General features: G+C 42.9%; 1 protein-coding gene across 5 annotated transcripts in view; it reads right to left on the bottom strand.

Moving 5' to 3' along the window:
* Nucleotides 1-16610, bottom strand: part of LOC129178741 (SH2 domain-containing adapter protein F-like) — a 115745-nt gene extending 99135 nt beyond the window's left edge. The window contains exon 1 of one of the 5 annotated variants that reach the window (XM_054771261.1): nt 15841-16610. In XM_054771261.1, the coding sequence (XP_054627236.1) occupies nt 15841-16269 (429 nt within the window). In that variant the 5' untranslated portion in view covers nt 16270-16610. The remainder of the gene's footprint in view (nt 1-15840) is intronic. The other 4 variants (XM_054771259.1, XM_054771262.1, XM_054771260.1 and 1 more) reach the window with 4 other exon arrangements.
* Between the last annotated feature and the right edge of the window lie 233 nt (nt 16611-16843).

Raw genomic sequence — 16843 nt, 5'->3', positions numbered from 1 at the left:
ATAATTTATTGGTAAATTTATTCTCCTTTAAAATCAATTGAGCTTGAGGAATGCCTTTCTTTTGCTTTAAAAAGATTCAACGTATATTCAACATTGAACATGCATAGCCATTAGTTTCCTCCCTTCACGGAGACATCTGTGCTGCAAAGCTTTACTGCAAATTTATTACCAACCCCACTCCCACTTCAAGATTAGGAAAGCATTAAATGTTGGTGCTTCAGATCTTCTGCGTTACAGCAGTCACGGTTGTTGGAGCAGTTTTTTGTTGTTGTTGTTGTTGTTTTTGATGGTGGCTTGCATATAAAGTTCCAGAACGGTGATGTCATTCACCAGACTTTAGTGGCAAGTGGCAAGGCAGCATTTTTAATTGTATGGTTTGTAAGACATTGTGGGTCCAGCTGGGTCATTCCCCACTCCTTTGCATATGCAGCCATAAATCATTTGTCACATACTGTATGTGTTCCGAGATACTGGACATGGTCTTTTCTGTGGAAATGGTCTTTTCTGTTCTCAAATAGTCATAAGCATGGCCAGATAGGCTTATACACTTTTCCCAATTACCAACCAAACAATGAGGAGAACGAGGGTCTCCTGTATTTCAAAGAATAAAAGGAGGCACATTTTATCCAAGAGGAAACTGACTGCAGCAAGAAATGATTTTTGCCATTTCTAGCTGTGTATATGTAAACATTACAATTAAAAATAACTTGAAAAAGCTTACTGGGTACTAGAAATTAGACCTGGTATTCCCGGGAACTTTCCTGATGGAAAGTCAAATGGTACCATGCAGTGGAAGGGGTACAGGTTGTCCTCTATTAAAACTTTCTCGACCAAAAACAAGTATTTGCCACCTCGCAATCGGCCCTATGTATACCAAATTTTACATTTCTGATGTATCCGAATTCGAGTTGTCTCAAACAGTTACGACCAGATTCCCCCAACTCAACTTTTCAGGTCAAAACTGCAAAGTATTTTATTGTTTCAGCCTTGCTAGGTGTCCTGAAACGGTATTTTTTGAAGACGGCTTCCAGAGTGGCAAAATCGGATTGCCGTGTAGACAAGCAAACCGCTACCGAAACCGAAAATGATGACATCACTGCCCCTGTCGCCATCACGTGACCAGAAGTGAGTGCTGCCGACACGCCAACATAATATCTGAATATTTCAACTGGCCCGACTGACCCCAGTCAACGTTGTCCTGATATTTTTTTGTCTTATCATCCAAAATAACTCGCAGATATAATGTCACTTCGTCGTCGGTCTTGACAAGGCCTGGAACGCAGACGACAACAGACTTCATGCGCATGCGTAGTTTCTTCTTCTGAGTGTCAAAGCACCACAGGTAGGTGTGCTTATTTATTACACCGTTTTCACACAGTGCATCCGCTCCCATCTGGATGTGACTACAGTATTTATTGATTCGAGCCTGTGACATGCTATTTTTTTCCTCAACCTGGCGAAAACCAAAATCCCAGGAGCGTTCCCATGTTGACAGGGCCTGAGGAACTTCTCCTTACTGTGCCTGCACAATGTGGATGAACTGGAAGGTATGTTGCTTTCATGTTAGCATTGTTTTTAGCATGAGCAATGCAGAGTTCACGAACTTGGCAACAGAGAAACTCATCTATCCATCTGAGTGGCACAGAATCAACCCCAAACAGTGTGAGCACCAAAATCATTAGCTTCGACATCCCGTGGCAGGCGTTTTATCGTATAGTGTAAGGTAAAATGTAAAAACAACACATCATATAAGATTTACGCTACACAAAAAGAGAGAGGAGGGGCTGTGTTGCACCATATAAAAAAGTTTGCTTAAAATACCGCAGATATTCAAGATGAAGTACTTGACGACACGCTTGACGACACCCAATTTCCTTCCTTTGCCAGCCCCCACCCTCTATAACCCTCTGTGATAGGTTTATTGGCAGCGTGTCTGCAGTACGACATAAGAAGGAGAAGGAAGAATAGTGCTGGTGCAGCACCGGAATGTTAAAAAGTTATAAAATATGTTAATCCTGCACGGCCTGTAATTACTGCTTTTTTTTTCCCTTAGTTGACAATGCATGAGTAAGCTGGGAAGGGGAAAGGGCGAATATGCAAGGATGCTGACACACACTGAGGAGTTTTGGTGAGGGCGCTATTATGGGTGACAAGAGAGCCTTCAAAGTCAAACACCCCATAAGAAGAGTTCAAACTTCATTTTCTGAAAAAATATAATTCAATTTAAATTAGCTCCGATGACAAATGCTTGATTCTGGTGTACTTTGGGGAAAAAAGGAACACAGCTAGTAAAGTTAGGTCTTTATGAAACAAACCATGGAAATGCTCTGGGACAGAAGCTTTGGTTTTGGGAGATGGATTCACAGAACAATACGGCAGGACACGGCACAAGAAGGTAACCACAGCTATAGATTCACATGTGAGGGCGAGTTGATTAAGGCTCACAGCGTGGCCTCAGATGGCCTCTGTGCGGTCAGGATGTACAGACGTCAATGGACGGCGCTCAGACAGGGTGGAGTCTCATATATCCGCACCACCGCTATGTAGCTTGGAGGGTTTGAAGGACAATCACCAATCTGTTACCACAAAGCTGCGTCGTCAGTGGCGCGTGCAAACCTCCATCGGTATTTGTCGCTATTCTCGACATCGGGGAGCCTCGAGCCCAAACAGCTGTGAACATTAACCCTTGGTTACATTTTAAGCGTGACAGGCAGGCAGAGACTTGTCAAGTTTAAAAAAAGAGAATGTCACCAAGCTGTAAACACTTCCTGTCAGGAAGGGAGCACTTCCTAAATCCTGGAGCGACGGCGCTACACAGCAAACAACTGCAGGAGGTGGCTGACTTTCTCTAGTGCACAGAAAGAGACGGAACTCCTCTCAATTATTTACTAGCTTCATTTTAGATTTAAAGAGTGTATGAAAGGGTGAAAAAAAAACGTTCCATCCTACTAAGTAGAACTTTGAGATCACAGGGCAGCTCCGTCTGGCTACCTCCTGCAGTGCGACACACACACACAAAAAAGATGACAACTCACACAGGGAATGAAAAAGACTATGATGTGGAAGTACCATTACGGGTAAAGCATATGTTTGCATACTTCTGGAAAGAACCATGCCGATTCCTCGCTTTCGTCCTCAGATTGTTAGGCAAGGCTTCAAGCGCAGTTGGTTTCCTTTTAATCAGGAGCGCATGCGACAATTTTCCTCACCGCCCAGGACTCCCTCCTCTCCACACTGTCATTAAACAAAATAGATGACATGTGTCGAGGAGTCCTCCAGCGGCCGTCGTCTGCAGCCTAATTGTGACCTGGTGGAGTTACGTGACCGTGCCAAAGAACGCCAAATTGGACACAGCACAATAGGAAAGATGGAGGGTTAAGATGGATTGTGGCAAAAGGGCCGTCATTTTGCGAGGCCCGATGACTTTCAGGCGCATGTGGGGCTGCTGTTTATAAAACCAAAAAAAACATGACTGCTTATTATATTCAATAATGCTGGATTACAGCATCGCCATGTTTATGTAACAAGCTTTGCGGATTCGCGAAATTATATCCGGGCCTTTCCAGTGTTTTCTCAAAAAGATGACCTCACGACGACAAGCGGAGACGACGGGGCGTAAACATGCCATCAATCATTTCATAATATTAGTCACTATCCAATGAAAAGTATGTATCTCCAAGTTCAACATGTATGTCAATCCCTATCAGTTGTGCTCAAAATGTTTTGGAAGACATTCAGATAGCACAGATATTCTCAAGATTTAACAACAATTTAACAATTGGTCAATCACTGAACAATGGGGCGGGCCCCCCATAAGTAAACTTAACTTGGACATTGTTTTAAGTTGCTGCAGATGCTCTCTCAGCTCATTTTATCCATTGATTTTGATAATCAGGGGGCTGTGCCTGCAACTCATACAGCGGTTTGTACAGATAAACAAATAAATAACTGTCAGGTTTTCACTAGTATTTAAATTCGGGGGAGTGTGAAAAAAAATTCTGCCCTTTAGAGAGGCATGACATAAAATAATTAGGAACCACTGACTTACGACCAATTAGTTGTTAAGTCCCGCCCGTGTCCCTCCACAGATGTTTTGCTTGATGGGGGCCATGTTTTTCAACTGATCTCTGTTTTACAGTACAGATATGTGCTTGTCAGTCCCCTAGGAGGTATGTACCAAGAAATTTAAAGTCATAAAGACATAAAACGTGAAACTGGGGTTTGGTGTGGTGTCTTTGTAAGAAAAATGCTATGTTTTGATAGGGCTGTCAAAAATAACACGTTAACGGCGGTAACTAATTCATCTCATTAATTGCATCACATTCTTTAGGGTAATTAAACGCATGCGCACCAGAGAAAGCACGCCTCTGTTACGACGGCAGGGGGAATCACAGTGGAGCGTTCCCACACAATCACACAGAGCATGATGCTCTTTTATAACTTCATTCTGACCTGAACACATCAGCAGCAGTACAATTCCAACACCGTGTACTTTATGTACTGTATCTCCAACTCACACACGTCTCTAGTCCCTTCATCCTGGGAGCGACACTTCCTCATTCTCATTACAAGAACGCCAGATGCATTCAGGGACGCTCGAAACATCACAATAACGGCTTTATAGTGTGTGTGTGTGTGTGTGTGTGTGGGTGTGTGTGTGTGTGTGTGTGTGTGTGCGCATGTAAATAAACAGGAAGATAAAGAAAAACAAAGTTGATATTCTTATCACTTACTTCTTAGCTCTTAATTCAGATGTATAATTTGCTACATTTAAGTATGCTGGAAAATACACTGAAAACAATTACATTTAACGTAAATTGCGTGATGTTTTTGAACGCAACCCCTCATTGCTCATAATAACACGGTGTGATTCAAATGTGATTCAAATGTTCTGCTACTATTAAAGAGACTAGTGTTAGGCAAATAGATTTTTAGACTTGTGTGGTATCTTTTACAGTGGCTTGATTGACATATTCAGCTCATTTGGAGGTGTTAATCCATACAAATACTGTATATATACGTAATCCTGTCCTGTCATTTATCTTTCTGTTCATTAAATACAGTAAAAATTGGCATATTTCAGACATAGTTGCTAATGGTGATTCAGTGCCTTTAAAATCCATTTTTTACATTTCTCTTCTGTCTTTGTATCAAGATGCAGAATGAGGGGACGAAGTCGACCTGACAATTTTCCCACTTCAGAGGGCTAACAAGGCCGCGGACGCAACCGAGATGCATTTCTCCCGCCCTGTTGTGTTGGCAGTAAAAATGATTGCTGTCCAACAAGTATCATATACCGGAATTTCCGGACTATAAGCCGCTACTTTTTCACATGCTTTGAACCCTACGGCCCAAACAAATACAGTTCCCATGATGCTTGGAGTGACAAAACGGTGGTGCATTTCCACAATACAGGTTAATCATATGCTTTGAAGTCTTATGCAACGAGCTTGACAAATCTTAAAGGGATAGTTGGGATAGTTGGGATTTATTGACATGAAGTTGTATGACATCCCCTTCAGTAGTGCAGTACATCCACAGTGACTTACCCCCCCCCCACTTGATCCCTTGAGCCCATTGCTGGTCGGATTTCGGTGATTTTGCTGGGGCCGCTTAAGTAAAGCGTTTGCCTTCTCAAAACAATATGCGTTCAAAAGAGTAACACATTTGCGTCGCAAAAATGCCTCCTCTAAAAAAAATTAGACGTCACAAACCACTTTGTATCAATGCGTGCTATCGCCTGTCCATTGTTGTGTGTGTGATGAAGATGGCTGCGACGCTCGCATCTTCATCCGCTGTGGGACACGTACGTAAACAAGATGGTTGCAACACTCACGGCTTGCATACCCCTGGTTTAATATATATACAATTTTTTCCCCCTTTTTAAACCGAGTGGGTGCGGCTCACAGTCAAGTTCGCTCAATACTCCGGAATTTACGGTAATTATCTGGTTGCCAGATGTAGCTGTGCGAAAGCGCACACAGTTACGCTTGATTCGGTTCTGTATAAAAAAGGCGCACTAGAACGAACGCTCTGACCTTGTCCCAGTATTCTTGTTTATCTCACCAGAGATCCTTTCTGGCGCTGCTTGGCTCATGGTCCGAAAAAGCACAGCAAAAACAAACCAGAGGACAGAGAATGTTCTGAAATCTGGGAATGTTTGACATGAAAAGAGTCATTGGATATTTTCTGAGTTCGTGAGTAACTTGTTGACTTGAAGGTGACATGTGGGAAAATTCTTCAGATGCTTCAAATAGCTGGGGAAGTCTGTGGCATTCGATGACACACTGTGTGGAAATAAAACTAACAATCACGCCTTGTATCAACAGTGTGGACTCAAAAGAAATGACAGCATCTGAGCTGTTCACTGGGAATTCAGAATTTCAACCTGGAGAAGCATTTTTGGGATAAAATATGCCTCGATGGTCGCACAAAAACCTGGAGGCAAAACAATCCTGAAAAATATCGCTAATTCTGTGAGTTGTGTAGAATCGATTGTTATCAATAATTGAGGCAAAATGGAACCCACTACTGGCCGCAACCAACAGAGGCACTGTTGATTCACTCTAAACAAATTTTCTGTCTGAAGGCTTTCAACTAGCCTTACTCTGCTCGCTACACGCTGGCATGGAAACAGGAGTTCAGAACATTCACAACAAATTATTCCATCCTGTTAACAATAAAAAAAACTAAAATCATGAATCTTTTTTTCCACGTCAATCAAGGAAATACATACTCAAGATCAGTCTTCTATTCATTTTGTGTTTATTATACAAAACAGAATTTCTGTGAAAAATACTTGAATCGTCACCCATCTTCTTCCGCTTATCCGAGGTCTAAGTGACAAAATTAATCTATAAGTGTTCATGATCCAAATTAAGATTATTTGGATTATTTGTCTTTCTGCTATTTCTAAACGGGAGCCACAATCTTCCAATTAACAGCGGCAAAACAAATGTCCTTCCCAAGTATGATTAATGAAACAGCAGCTCGGTTGGTTAAGCATTGTAAAATTACTCAATGACAAATGTGCCTTGTCCCATAGAATATCTTTATATTCAAATGTATTTTAAAGCCAAATAGCACAAAACATGTCTAAAAAAGGTGCCGCGCATTCAGCAAAACTATGGCATTCAGTCTGGCCTATCGGACCCTCGCCAAGTGGCCTAAAAAGAGACATGATGGGCTCTGATGTTTTCATCCATTTTCTGAAGAAAACCACTCTCAGGCGATATTGACGTCCACGCCTGACATTTTCTCCTATCACGGTCGGCGAGATGAGGGCTCGAGAGGCCGATGGGATGCATTTATGAAACCGCCACTGATGTCTGCAGTGTCCGGGTGAGAGGCCAGGTGAACATATACGGGCTGTGGGGAAATTAATCCGAGCACAGCAGTCGGGCAGGAAAACAAACTTGGATGGAGGAAAAGTATTGGTACGCCTACAAAAAGCAAAAATAGAAGAGACTATGTAGGGGGGCCTGCCTTTTGAGCTTCCACTCCTGCATGAATGCCAGAAGCCTCTGTACAACAACTGCACGCTTCTATAGATAGACATGCACGCTATAGATGGGAGCAGCACATTCCCAGGTGCATAAGGAGACACTGATGACGACGGCGGGTCTCACTAATCACGAGGATTTCACAGTGTCCTGCATGCTCCAGTCCACTGCTCTTTGTTTATATGTTTGCATCGCCTTCCAGCACCCTTGACTAAAAGTTGAGGTGAGCAGCGTGCAGAGCAGTGAGCTACGAGATGAGGCCTTTAATGAGTTCGAAGGCAGGGGAATGAGGAGAATTGATCACCTCTCTCAACTTTGTCTAGCATGAAGGACTCAGCGTCATTAAAAAACAACAGTGCCTTGAAAAAAACACAACATCGTAGTCAAACATCGTGAACAACTTTCAGAAAGAACTTCTAAAGAGTCAAGTAGTGTTGACACGAATTATGTAATCAAATGCATTCAATTAAAATGTGCATACATTGGAACCCCGTAGGAATTAATAGAGACTGGATTAATCTGTTCCTGGGTCAAACCTTTATTACCTGTTCAGGCACAGTTTTAAATCACATTTTATCACACTTCAGTGCCATACACATGTAAACTAAAATGAATTAACAACAATACGAAAACGTGAGCGACACTGCCAAAGAAAACATAACCGCAGTAAACAAATGAATAAAACACTAACAGCGAGGCGGAAGGTGACACTGGAGTCTTCCAGCTTTGAATGAGAGTCCGCTTACTTCACAAAACCTGTGGTCCATATTCATCAAAGCCAAAGAAAAAGCTAAAGCAGAGACACAGAGTTATTTCTTTGATGCTTTGTAGGATTTGCTGAGATCTCACCTCAGGTGACTGCCTGGACAACTGGCATACAATTTTGATCAAATACCGACTTGCACAACTTTGAACATTCCATTTTAGACATTTCTACTGTTAATTTGCAACATTATAGCCGCTCCCAAATTGGTTATTTTTCCCCCCCCCCGCCTTCTCCAATAAACGGCAAGCTTAAGTAAAAACAGACTCAAGTAGTAAATAACACTTGATTCTTCTATTGGCATTCCAATAATGAGGTAAGCGCTGATATAATTAGCGTTCCTCAGTCCAGTAATTAAAACATCGATGCAGCAAAGCGGAGAGGCACTTGCGAGGGGGCTCTTTTCCCAACCTATGTTGTTCCAGTGTTACCATACGCATGATCACTTGTAGAGTGCGTCGTTGTTTGTTTTGTGTGTTTCACTTTGAACAGTGATGAACTTTCATACAGTGGTTAAAGCTCGTATGACGGTTTAAAATGTCTTTGTAAAGGTTGTGTGACGGCGACAGTTTAAATGCGGAAGGGATCATTTGTATTTCCATTGTTTTCTATGGAGAAATGTTAGACAATCTCCTTATTTAGAGAAGAAAAAATGTTTTTTCACCAACTGATGTGTAGGAAAAAATCCATAAAAGCGGTGTTTAAGAAATGTCAATACACAGAAAAACTCACCGACAATTGATTTTAGTCAATTTAGTGGATTTGAAGACATTTTCTGACCAACAGCAATGGCAAATTAAGGAAAAGGGTAATCAAATTATTCTAATGAATTCAGAATGGGTCTTTGAAGGAATCATTATGTGAGACATGAACACATATGTCGTTCGGTTTTCTGTATGTTTTTAAACATTTAAAAACAGATAAAAAGAGCCAGCTCATTACTGCGTTTGTTGGTCTGAAAAAGTCTCCAAAAAGCACCAACAACGCTCCATTTACATATAATGCGTATGCGTAACATTGTTACGCCAATCGCACTACATTACTGGCGTATTGACACTTAGCCATATCACACCGGCTAGCTACTAGCCGGCTAGCGACTAGCATCATCACAGACTCGCCCGTAGCTCGTCAGTGTCACACTCACAACTCCTCAGAACCTACCAAAAGGTAAGGATACATATTCGAGATGCCGCCACTGCTGCTGTGTTTTTATTTCTTGAGTTTGGAAAAGTTAACGCTAGGTGTAGGCTTTTCAATGCGCAGAGCAAGGAAGTAATGCTTATGATGGCCGAAATACGCAAAATACTTTAAGTATTACATGTTGTCATGAATGTACCTGTCACGACGTGCTCACAGCATGTATATAAAACCAAAAAAACCTTGTTGGAGGTTTTTGGAGGCGTCTTAATAGCGGTCTCTGTAGATGGCATCGGTCATCCCATTACATGCACTACTGAGCTGTCGCGTTTTATCTGTTTTTATATCTTTAAAATGCACAATAAAGAGAAAGACGTGTTCATGTCTCACATAAGAATTGTGGATGTTTTTTTTTTTTTAAGTGCAGTTTTCCTTTAAGCGGAACAATAATGTACATCATATATTACTGTTAATGGGATAGGAGAATGTTTTGTACTCCTGTTTCCATGCCAGTGATATACTGAACAGAATCAGGCTACCTTTAGGAGCTGTGCCACAGCGTGCATGTTAATCATCTTCCCAAAGCTGATGTCATGTCGCTTCTTCTTTAGACAGTAAACTGGTTGAGACTGAATCCACAGCACCTCTAATGGTTGCAGCCAAGTAGTGCACTTGTAGAGCATTCCCAAACTCAGTAATCCCTCGTTTATCGCGATTAATTGGTTCCAGACCAGACCGGGATAAGTGAATTTCCGCAAAGTAGGGTTCCTTATTTATACATTGAATATTTTCGTAGTTAAAGCAAAGAAAACCTGTTTATGACCTTCAAATTACGTTTTTTAACATTATTAGAGTGCTCTAGACATGAAATAACTCCCTTATTGTCACCTGTACACTCGTATTACCCAATATAGTAGACATAATAACAGAAAATAAGCAATTTAAGACCTAAATAAGACTTGTGGTTGTGTGTGTTGATGTAAAAGTGTTCCAGTGCTAAGGGAGCTGTGTGGGGAGGTGGACAGGAAGTAAGGGCAGGGTTTTTCTTTTTTTTTCATGAATAATAGGCCGCATGGTTTATTTAATTAATACATTTTTCAAAAACCATGATAGAGTGAAGCCGCAAAATTTGAAGTGCGAAGCAGCGTGGGATTACTGTACAGTGGTAGCTCGGTTAATTTTTATTATTATTTCCGCAAAGTAGGATAGCTTCTTTATAAATGGAGTAGTTTCGTAGTTAGCGCATAGGCACCCTCTTGATGACCTTCTAAATACCGGTTTTAACATTATTGGAGCCTGCAAGACATGAAATCACATCCACATAGTCATCTTTACACTCATATTATCCACTATAGTATGTATAATCAGAGAAAAGAAGCCATTTAAGACATAAATAAAACTAGTCCTCGTGTGTGTTGCAATAAATGCGTTCGGGATGTGTGGACAAGAAGTAACCTCAGGTGTTCAGGGTTGAGTTTTAGCCGGATTACGGCCACAACAGCGACCCGTGTTATGATTATTATGTTATTATTATTATTGTGCATGTTGTGAGATAATTCAATCCCGCAAAAAAAGCCTGTTGTTCCGGCGAGTGTGACGCTTGTATGTTTCACCTACTGACACCTAGTGACCAGTGTAGAATACTGCACGTCACAATGAAATTCAAACCCGCAATGTGGCGAGGGACAACAGTCATGCATTTCACCGATATTGCTGCAAGACAATCAGCAAACAATTCCTCACGATCAGCAGAATTCATAGTGATCCGTTGATTGAGCCCCACTCTCAGCGCTACAAAGAGAAACCTCACTTTGCTATCTATGCAGCACTTGTGTCAGGCCCTCTGCACCTGACAAGAACACCTTTAAACCCGTCTCTCTGCACGCTTCTTAAGAGCGCCGGCTGTCAGCACTGATTTAACATAATGCATACTGCTACGCAGCAGTGCTGCACACACACACACACAGTCGAGCCTGTTAAAGCCATGTGCGTGTATGATGACAGAGCGTACTATATGTAATCTGTTTAATCAGCTTGTACAGCTGCACTGCTTTGGACCAAAATGATCATTTTTGTTTGCTTCAAATACATGATTGCTTGCAGAGGCGAACATCTGCATGCAAAGTGTGTTTTTATGAGTGTGTCATGGCTGCTGCTCTCTTCACATATGGGAAATATACTTTTGATGGCAATAACAGTTGTTTTCCAAGTACCAAAGCAAGTTCGGGGCGGCAAAAATGTCGTTTTACACTTGCACAGATTCCGCAAAGCAGTGTTAACAAGCTACTTGCAAACAGTAGCGCACATACAAATGCCGCTTGTTGTACAATTCTGCATTTAGGCAGTATTTCTTGGAAAATACAACTCTAAAGTTGCCTCATGCACAGGTATTTGCTTAAAGTTTGTTTTTTCTTTGGTTTTTAGCTGAATTTCTTTTTGGGATACAACCACAGAAGGGTAGCAGTGATGGCAAGCGGAGGTCAAATGTGATGGCGACAACCATAGAACCAGGATATATGACCTATTGCTACTTGGCGGCGACATGAAAGCAGTACACATCTGTCCAGGCTGCTCAGTACAATACCGGAGTGATCTCTTATGCAAATTGGGCACACAGAGTGGTTGTTCAATATGGTCAGCCCAACAAGGAAGTACAACAGACAATATAGTTACGTAACATATTAAAGTACTCATGACACTTATTTCTGCCGTGAAAAATGTCATTAAAAGGCATATCCGATGTTAGATGTGTGCTTAAATGTTGACTTTTGTAAAGGTTTCGTCACTAAAAACAGTCTCTTTCCGGCGTCTGGGGCAAAATGTGGAAGTGACGTCACACCCGAGACCCCCCATCCATTGGTTCAATTGTTTTCGTGTTGTGGTGGCACATTTTTGGTTGAATTTCTGTTGCTCAAACACTCACGCAGAAGGAGTAAGCTTGTTCACCTTTCCAAAGATGGGGGGGGGGGGTGCCCTGCGCAGCTGCCGCTGCTCGTTAGGGAAATCAACCACAGAGTGTCTGTGTAGGCAATCAGCAGTACATCTACACCTGAAAGCTACCAATCACTCTTTTCAGGACAGCGAGGTAAAGATTTTGGCCAAAGAAAACAGATGGTTTGAAAGAGGAGTAAAGGAAGCTATTTTTGTCAAACAACAGAACCCATCATTGAATCGGAATGGTGGTTTGAGGTTTAATTTGGACCCTGTGTTCAGCAGGTTACTGAGACCAAAACCCACAACTCTTAGTCTTGCAAATGAGGTGAAGGCAGGGCCGAGCCAGAACAATAGATGCTAACAAGCCAGTATCATACCCTATTCAGGGAGCGACACTTCCCTTTTATCGGAGGTGTTAATAACAGGATAGGATTATACCACTACTCCGCCCAGGCTTAGTGTAACGAACCAATAGGAGGAGGGTGTTGGCACACCAATTCCGCCCACTCTTACTGTATTTAAGGCCTAAGCTACCAGCACTTATTAGTTCGCTGACGAAGCTCTTCGGATGAGGAGCGAAACGTCCGACACCTTCTTCACAGAAGTACAGATGACGTCTCAAGAAGCCTTTTCCTCGATCAACCACAGAGTGACAGAAGAGAGTCGGCAAACACAACGCTGGTCGTTTTTAACAAAGACAAAGTCGCTGGGGATCGCGGTAAAGTCCCCAGATCAGTTCAGAACAACGGAATGAAAAACTTGCGTTGAAAAAGTAGGAGGTTCATTCGATCAAAAAGGGATTCCGCCTCAGACAGATCATCCAATCATCATGCAAAAGCCGAGCCCCCATAGACCCCCAGAGACGCTGAGCGTCCGATGGGGGGGACAAAGCCCAGCATTTATCCAATGACCGTCCAGTTTTGCGCAGTGGAACGACCCACTCTACGCTTCCCCATCAAAGTCAGTAGACGCTCAGCGTCCGACTGTGTAAAAGCGGCGTGGCGCTGCGGGGATGAACGAGAAAGAAGTCGTGTTAGTTACCTGTAATAAGTAGCTGATTCGGAACAAGATGAAGGTATTCGGGCGCATATTTTGTCAATGAGATGTACACAAAGAAGTACATATTTCACCACTTTTTCGGACATTTTAGGGGAAGCTGAGTTTCCTTTGTAGTCTTACAGAAATCGCCACTAGATGACAGTCTCCCACTGTCAGCCGGTATGGACACATTGACGTCACAGCCAAAATGGCGCCGGTTCAGGAGCTCGCTGGGGGGCGTGTCAAAATAAGCACTTAATTTCACTCCTTTTTCATACTTGTTTATTTATCTATGACAGCAGTATGACAAAAATGTTCGATTAAGTGAGTATTTCCATTTTGTTATCGTTTTCTGCAACCTTTTTTGGTGCTCACTAGCACTATAACACTCAGATGACTTTAAAATAACTGTTAATAAAAGGTAGAACGGCAACAGCTTGACCCTGGAACAGACTAATTTGATCTCTACCATTTCCCATGGGAAACGTTTGCTGTATTTGCCGTGTATTCACACAATAGTTGTTGTATTCGGTCTCTCTATCTCAGAACATGGACAGAAACATTCCAAGCAGCCAGAAGATAACACTCATCACCGCACAAGCACGTCCTTAACCTCGCTGGCACCGGACCTCTTGGGTTTCTCCTGTGTGCGTGTGTGTGTGTGAATTCCTGAGAGGCCAGGACATGACAAAGTGTTTCTAGAAGCAGCCTCCATGCATGCATGCATGCATTCTACCAGTCTGTCTGTCTCCATGTTCACTTTGTGCTGACACAACAGCAGCTCCCTGTAGTGTGGCGTTACAAAGCATGGAAGCAAGTGTTGTCCTACTAAAATTATAGTTATATCCAACCCCAACTGTCCAACTGGCACAATAAACTGTCAGTTAGATGATTTTACCCATCCTATGATTGTAAAAAACTGTTCACACAATCTCACACATTTTGTTGTGACAACTAGGCTATTACTTCTTCCAGGCATGGGTTACATTGCATGTTATTGGACTGATTGTCACATAGAGCACAGGTGAGCTAAAAACATTGTCCCGCTGCTAGCGAGTAAGAGAGCAATACAGCATGGCACACTCCGAGGGTGACTACAGCAACATCAAGAGGCTGTTATGAAGAATGTTGCAAAAGTTACAAATAATATTCTCAAACCGCTCTGGAGACCAGGATATTATTTCCTGAGAACTAAAAGCTGAAAGCAGTGTTTTCTCCACCACTGTGATGTGGGAGCCCATCAGATGCAACGTATGCAATTTCAATAAACTGGACTGAAATGATTATTTGCTACAAATAATGTACATTTGTTCATCTATCTATGTCAACGACATACCATAACAGGCAGAAAAGTTAAGTGATCTTCCACTAGAAGGCAGAAGGTACATAATGAATCCACCTGTTGCCATTCATACAACCTTTCAGTGAGATTTTTCTAATGTAAAATACAGTAAGTGCCTTGGCTCAATAAAGGTTGAAAAACACTCTAGAAATGTATACATACATACCAACAGGTGGCGCCAAACCACTTCACCCCAAGCTAGCTTTTCTACCTGTCACTCACACACACACACACACACACCAGTGACCTGGAGAGATGCAGCCGTGACACACGGAGGCAAGGTGGGGGGAAAAGTGTTGTATAATGGGGGAGCTATGATGCTAATTGTAAGCTAATGGTGATCAATGAAGCAGCTGAGAAATCTACCAAGTTGTTTTTTCACTCTTAACCCAAGCGGTCGAGACAGACAGCCACCCCGCGGAGCCTGGGTTCGGATTGAGGTTTCTTCCCTGGAGGGAGTTTTTCCTTGCCTCTGTTGCCAAGTGCTTGCTCATGTGGGTATCAGTCGGTGCTCTTTAATGTATGAGTGTGGTTCTCGACCTGCTTCGTGTGTTAAATGACTTGTGTTGTGAATTTGCGCCATATACAGTAAATAAAATTGACTTGATATTTTCCCAAAAAACAGGTCACAAAAAAAGAGGGAGTCATCGCATATTCAAGGACAATACTGTATATGTTGGTGTGGGAATGTACCAGAGTGTCCACGCAGCATTCCCTTCCATGCAGGTTAGTCATTAAGTGGGAAGTAATGTCGCAAGTGGACTGCCACTAAGTAACACTGTGTGTGTGTGTGTGTGTGTGTGTGTGTGTGTGAGAGAGAGAGAGACAGACAAGTTCTGCCGGTTGGAAGTAGGCATTCTTGTCACTAGTGCGCCAGGTGTTGCTGTGACATAAGTTTCCATAATTCCGACAAAACGAAAGGCATTCTAAACGCAACACGACTAAATCTGACTGCCTATTTAAATTGATTTTTTGGGGGGGAGCGATTTCGTGTTTTTAATCTATATTCACATTTAATTATTTACTTTAATTTATTTATTCCTCTGTACAGCACACTGTGGCTGGTAGAAGGTGCTTTATAAATAAAGTTGGATTGAATGTGTTGTAGTTTAAAGTTAACCCACCTTCTCCTTGCTGTCTTGCTCCGTAAGGGGCGACGTGGGAGATTTCACGCTCCCCACGGCGACAGCCTGAGTGACCGTGACACCTCCGCTGGGAACCGAGCTGTTCTTTTCCACCGTTTCCACCTTGATGAGCCGGTGCTTCGGCGACACGAACTTGATATCCGGCGCCCCCACGGCGGTCACGCTGCCGGAGCCGAATGCCATATTTCCTCCGGGAGTGTACGGGTCCTCGAAGTCCAGCTCCTTCTGTAGTTTGTAGGCGGCCAGAATGTCCGGCTGAGCGGGGAAAGGAGCTCCAGAGACGGCCGCTTGGAAGCCAGGCGCACCGGGCACACCGGTGAGGCAGTGTCGGTAGTCCGGTTTCGGGGGCGCCGGAGGAGGTGCTTTGGTAGTTTTGAATCCGAGGTGCTCCTTGAACCACTTGGCCATGCTGCCAGTGCATCGCTTACAACCCGAATGACGGGACTTTTGTTTTACTTCCAGGTGTCCGAACCTGGTGGTGGTGAAGTCCTCGGGTCGTCAGCCAGCCCTGACGGGAAACGAAGAGCCCAAAGTGGGGTAAGCCGGAGGCACTTTTCCGGTGTGGAAGTCACTGTCACACACACTTATACACAACAAACACAGCATGCATACATTCTCTCTCTGCCGCTACACACACGTCACATTTCCACGCTACGCAACATGGGAGAGACTGTTAAGTACACGCCCCCTACTTTCTTCATCAGCCTTCTCCTCTTCTTCCTCCATACCTGAGAACGTCCACTGCCACCTGCTGGACACGTGACACCCAACGCAATCGAGCACCGAGCTGGTCCACTCGACGCCGAGTGACGTCATCAACAACACTTTCGTAGGTAGCTTACAGAATTTATCTATCCATCTAAATATAAATGTATCGACGTATATCTATGTAGATAACTAGATAGTAGGGGGTGGGTGATATTTGGTATCATCCGATCCCAAGTAAATACAGGGCCAGTTTAGTTAGTATCAACATTTCAGA

This window comes from Dunckerocampus dactyliophorus, chromosome 3 (assembly GCF_027744805.1).
Source record: "Dunckerocampus dactyliophorus isolate RoL2022-P2 chromosome 3, RoL_Ddac_1.1, whole genome shotgun sequence".
NCBI lineage: Eukaryota > Metazoa > Chordata > Actinopteri > Syngnathiformes > Syngnathidae > Dunckerocampus > Dunckerocampus dactyliophorus.
This window is presented reverse-complemented; position numbering and strand designations above follow the sequence as displayed.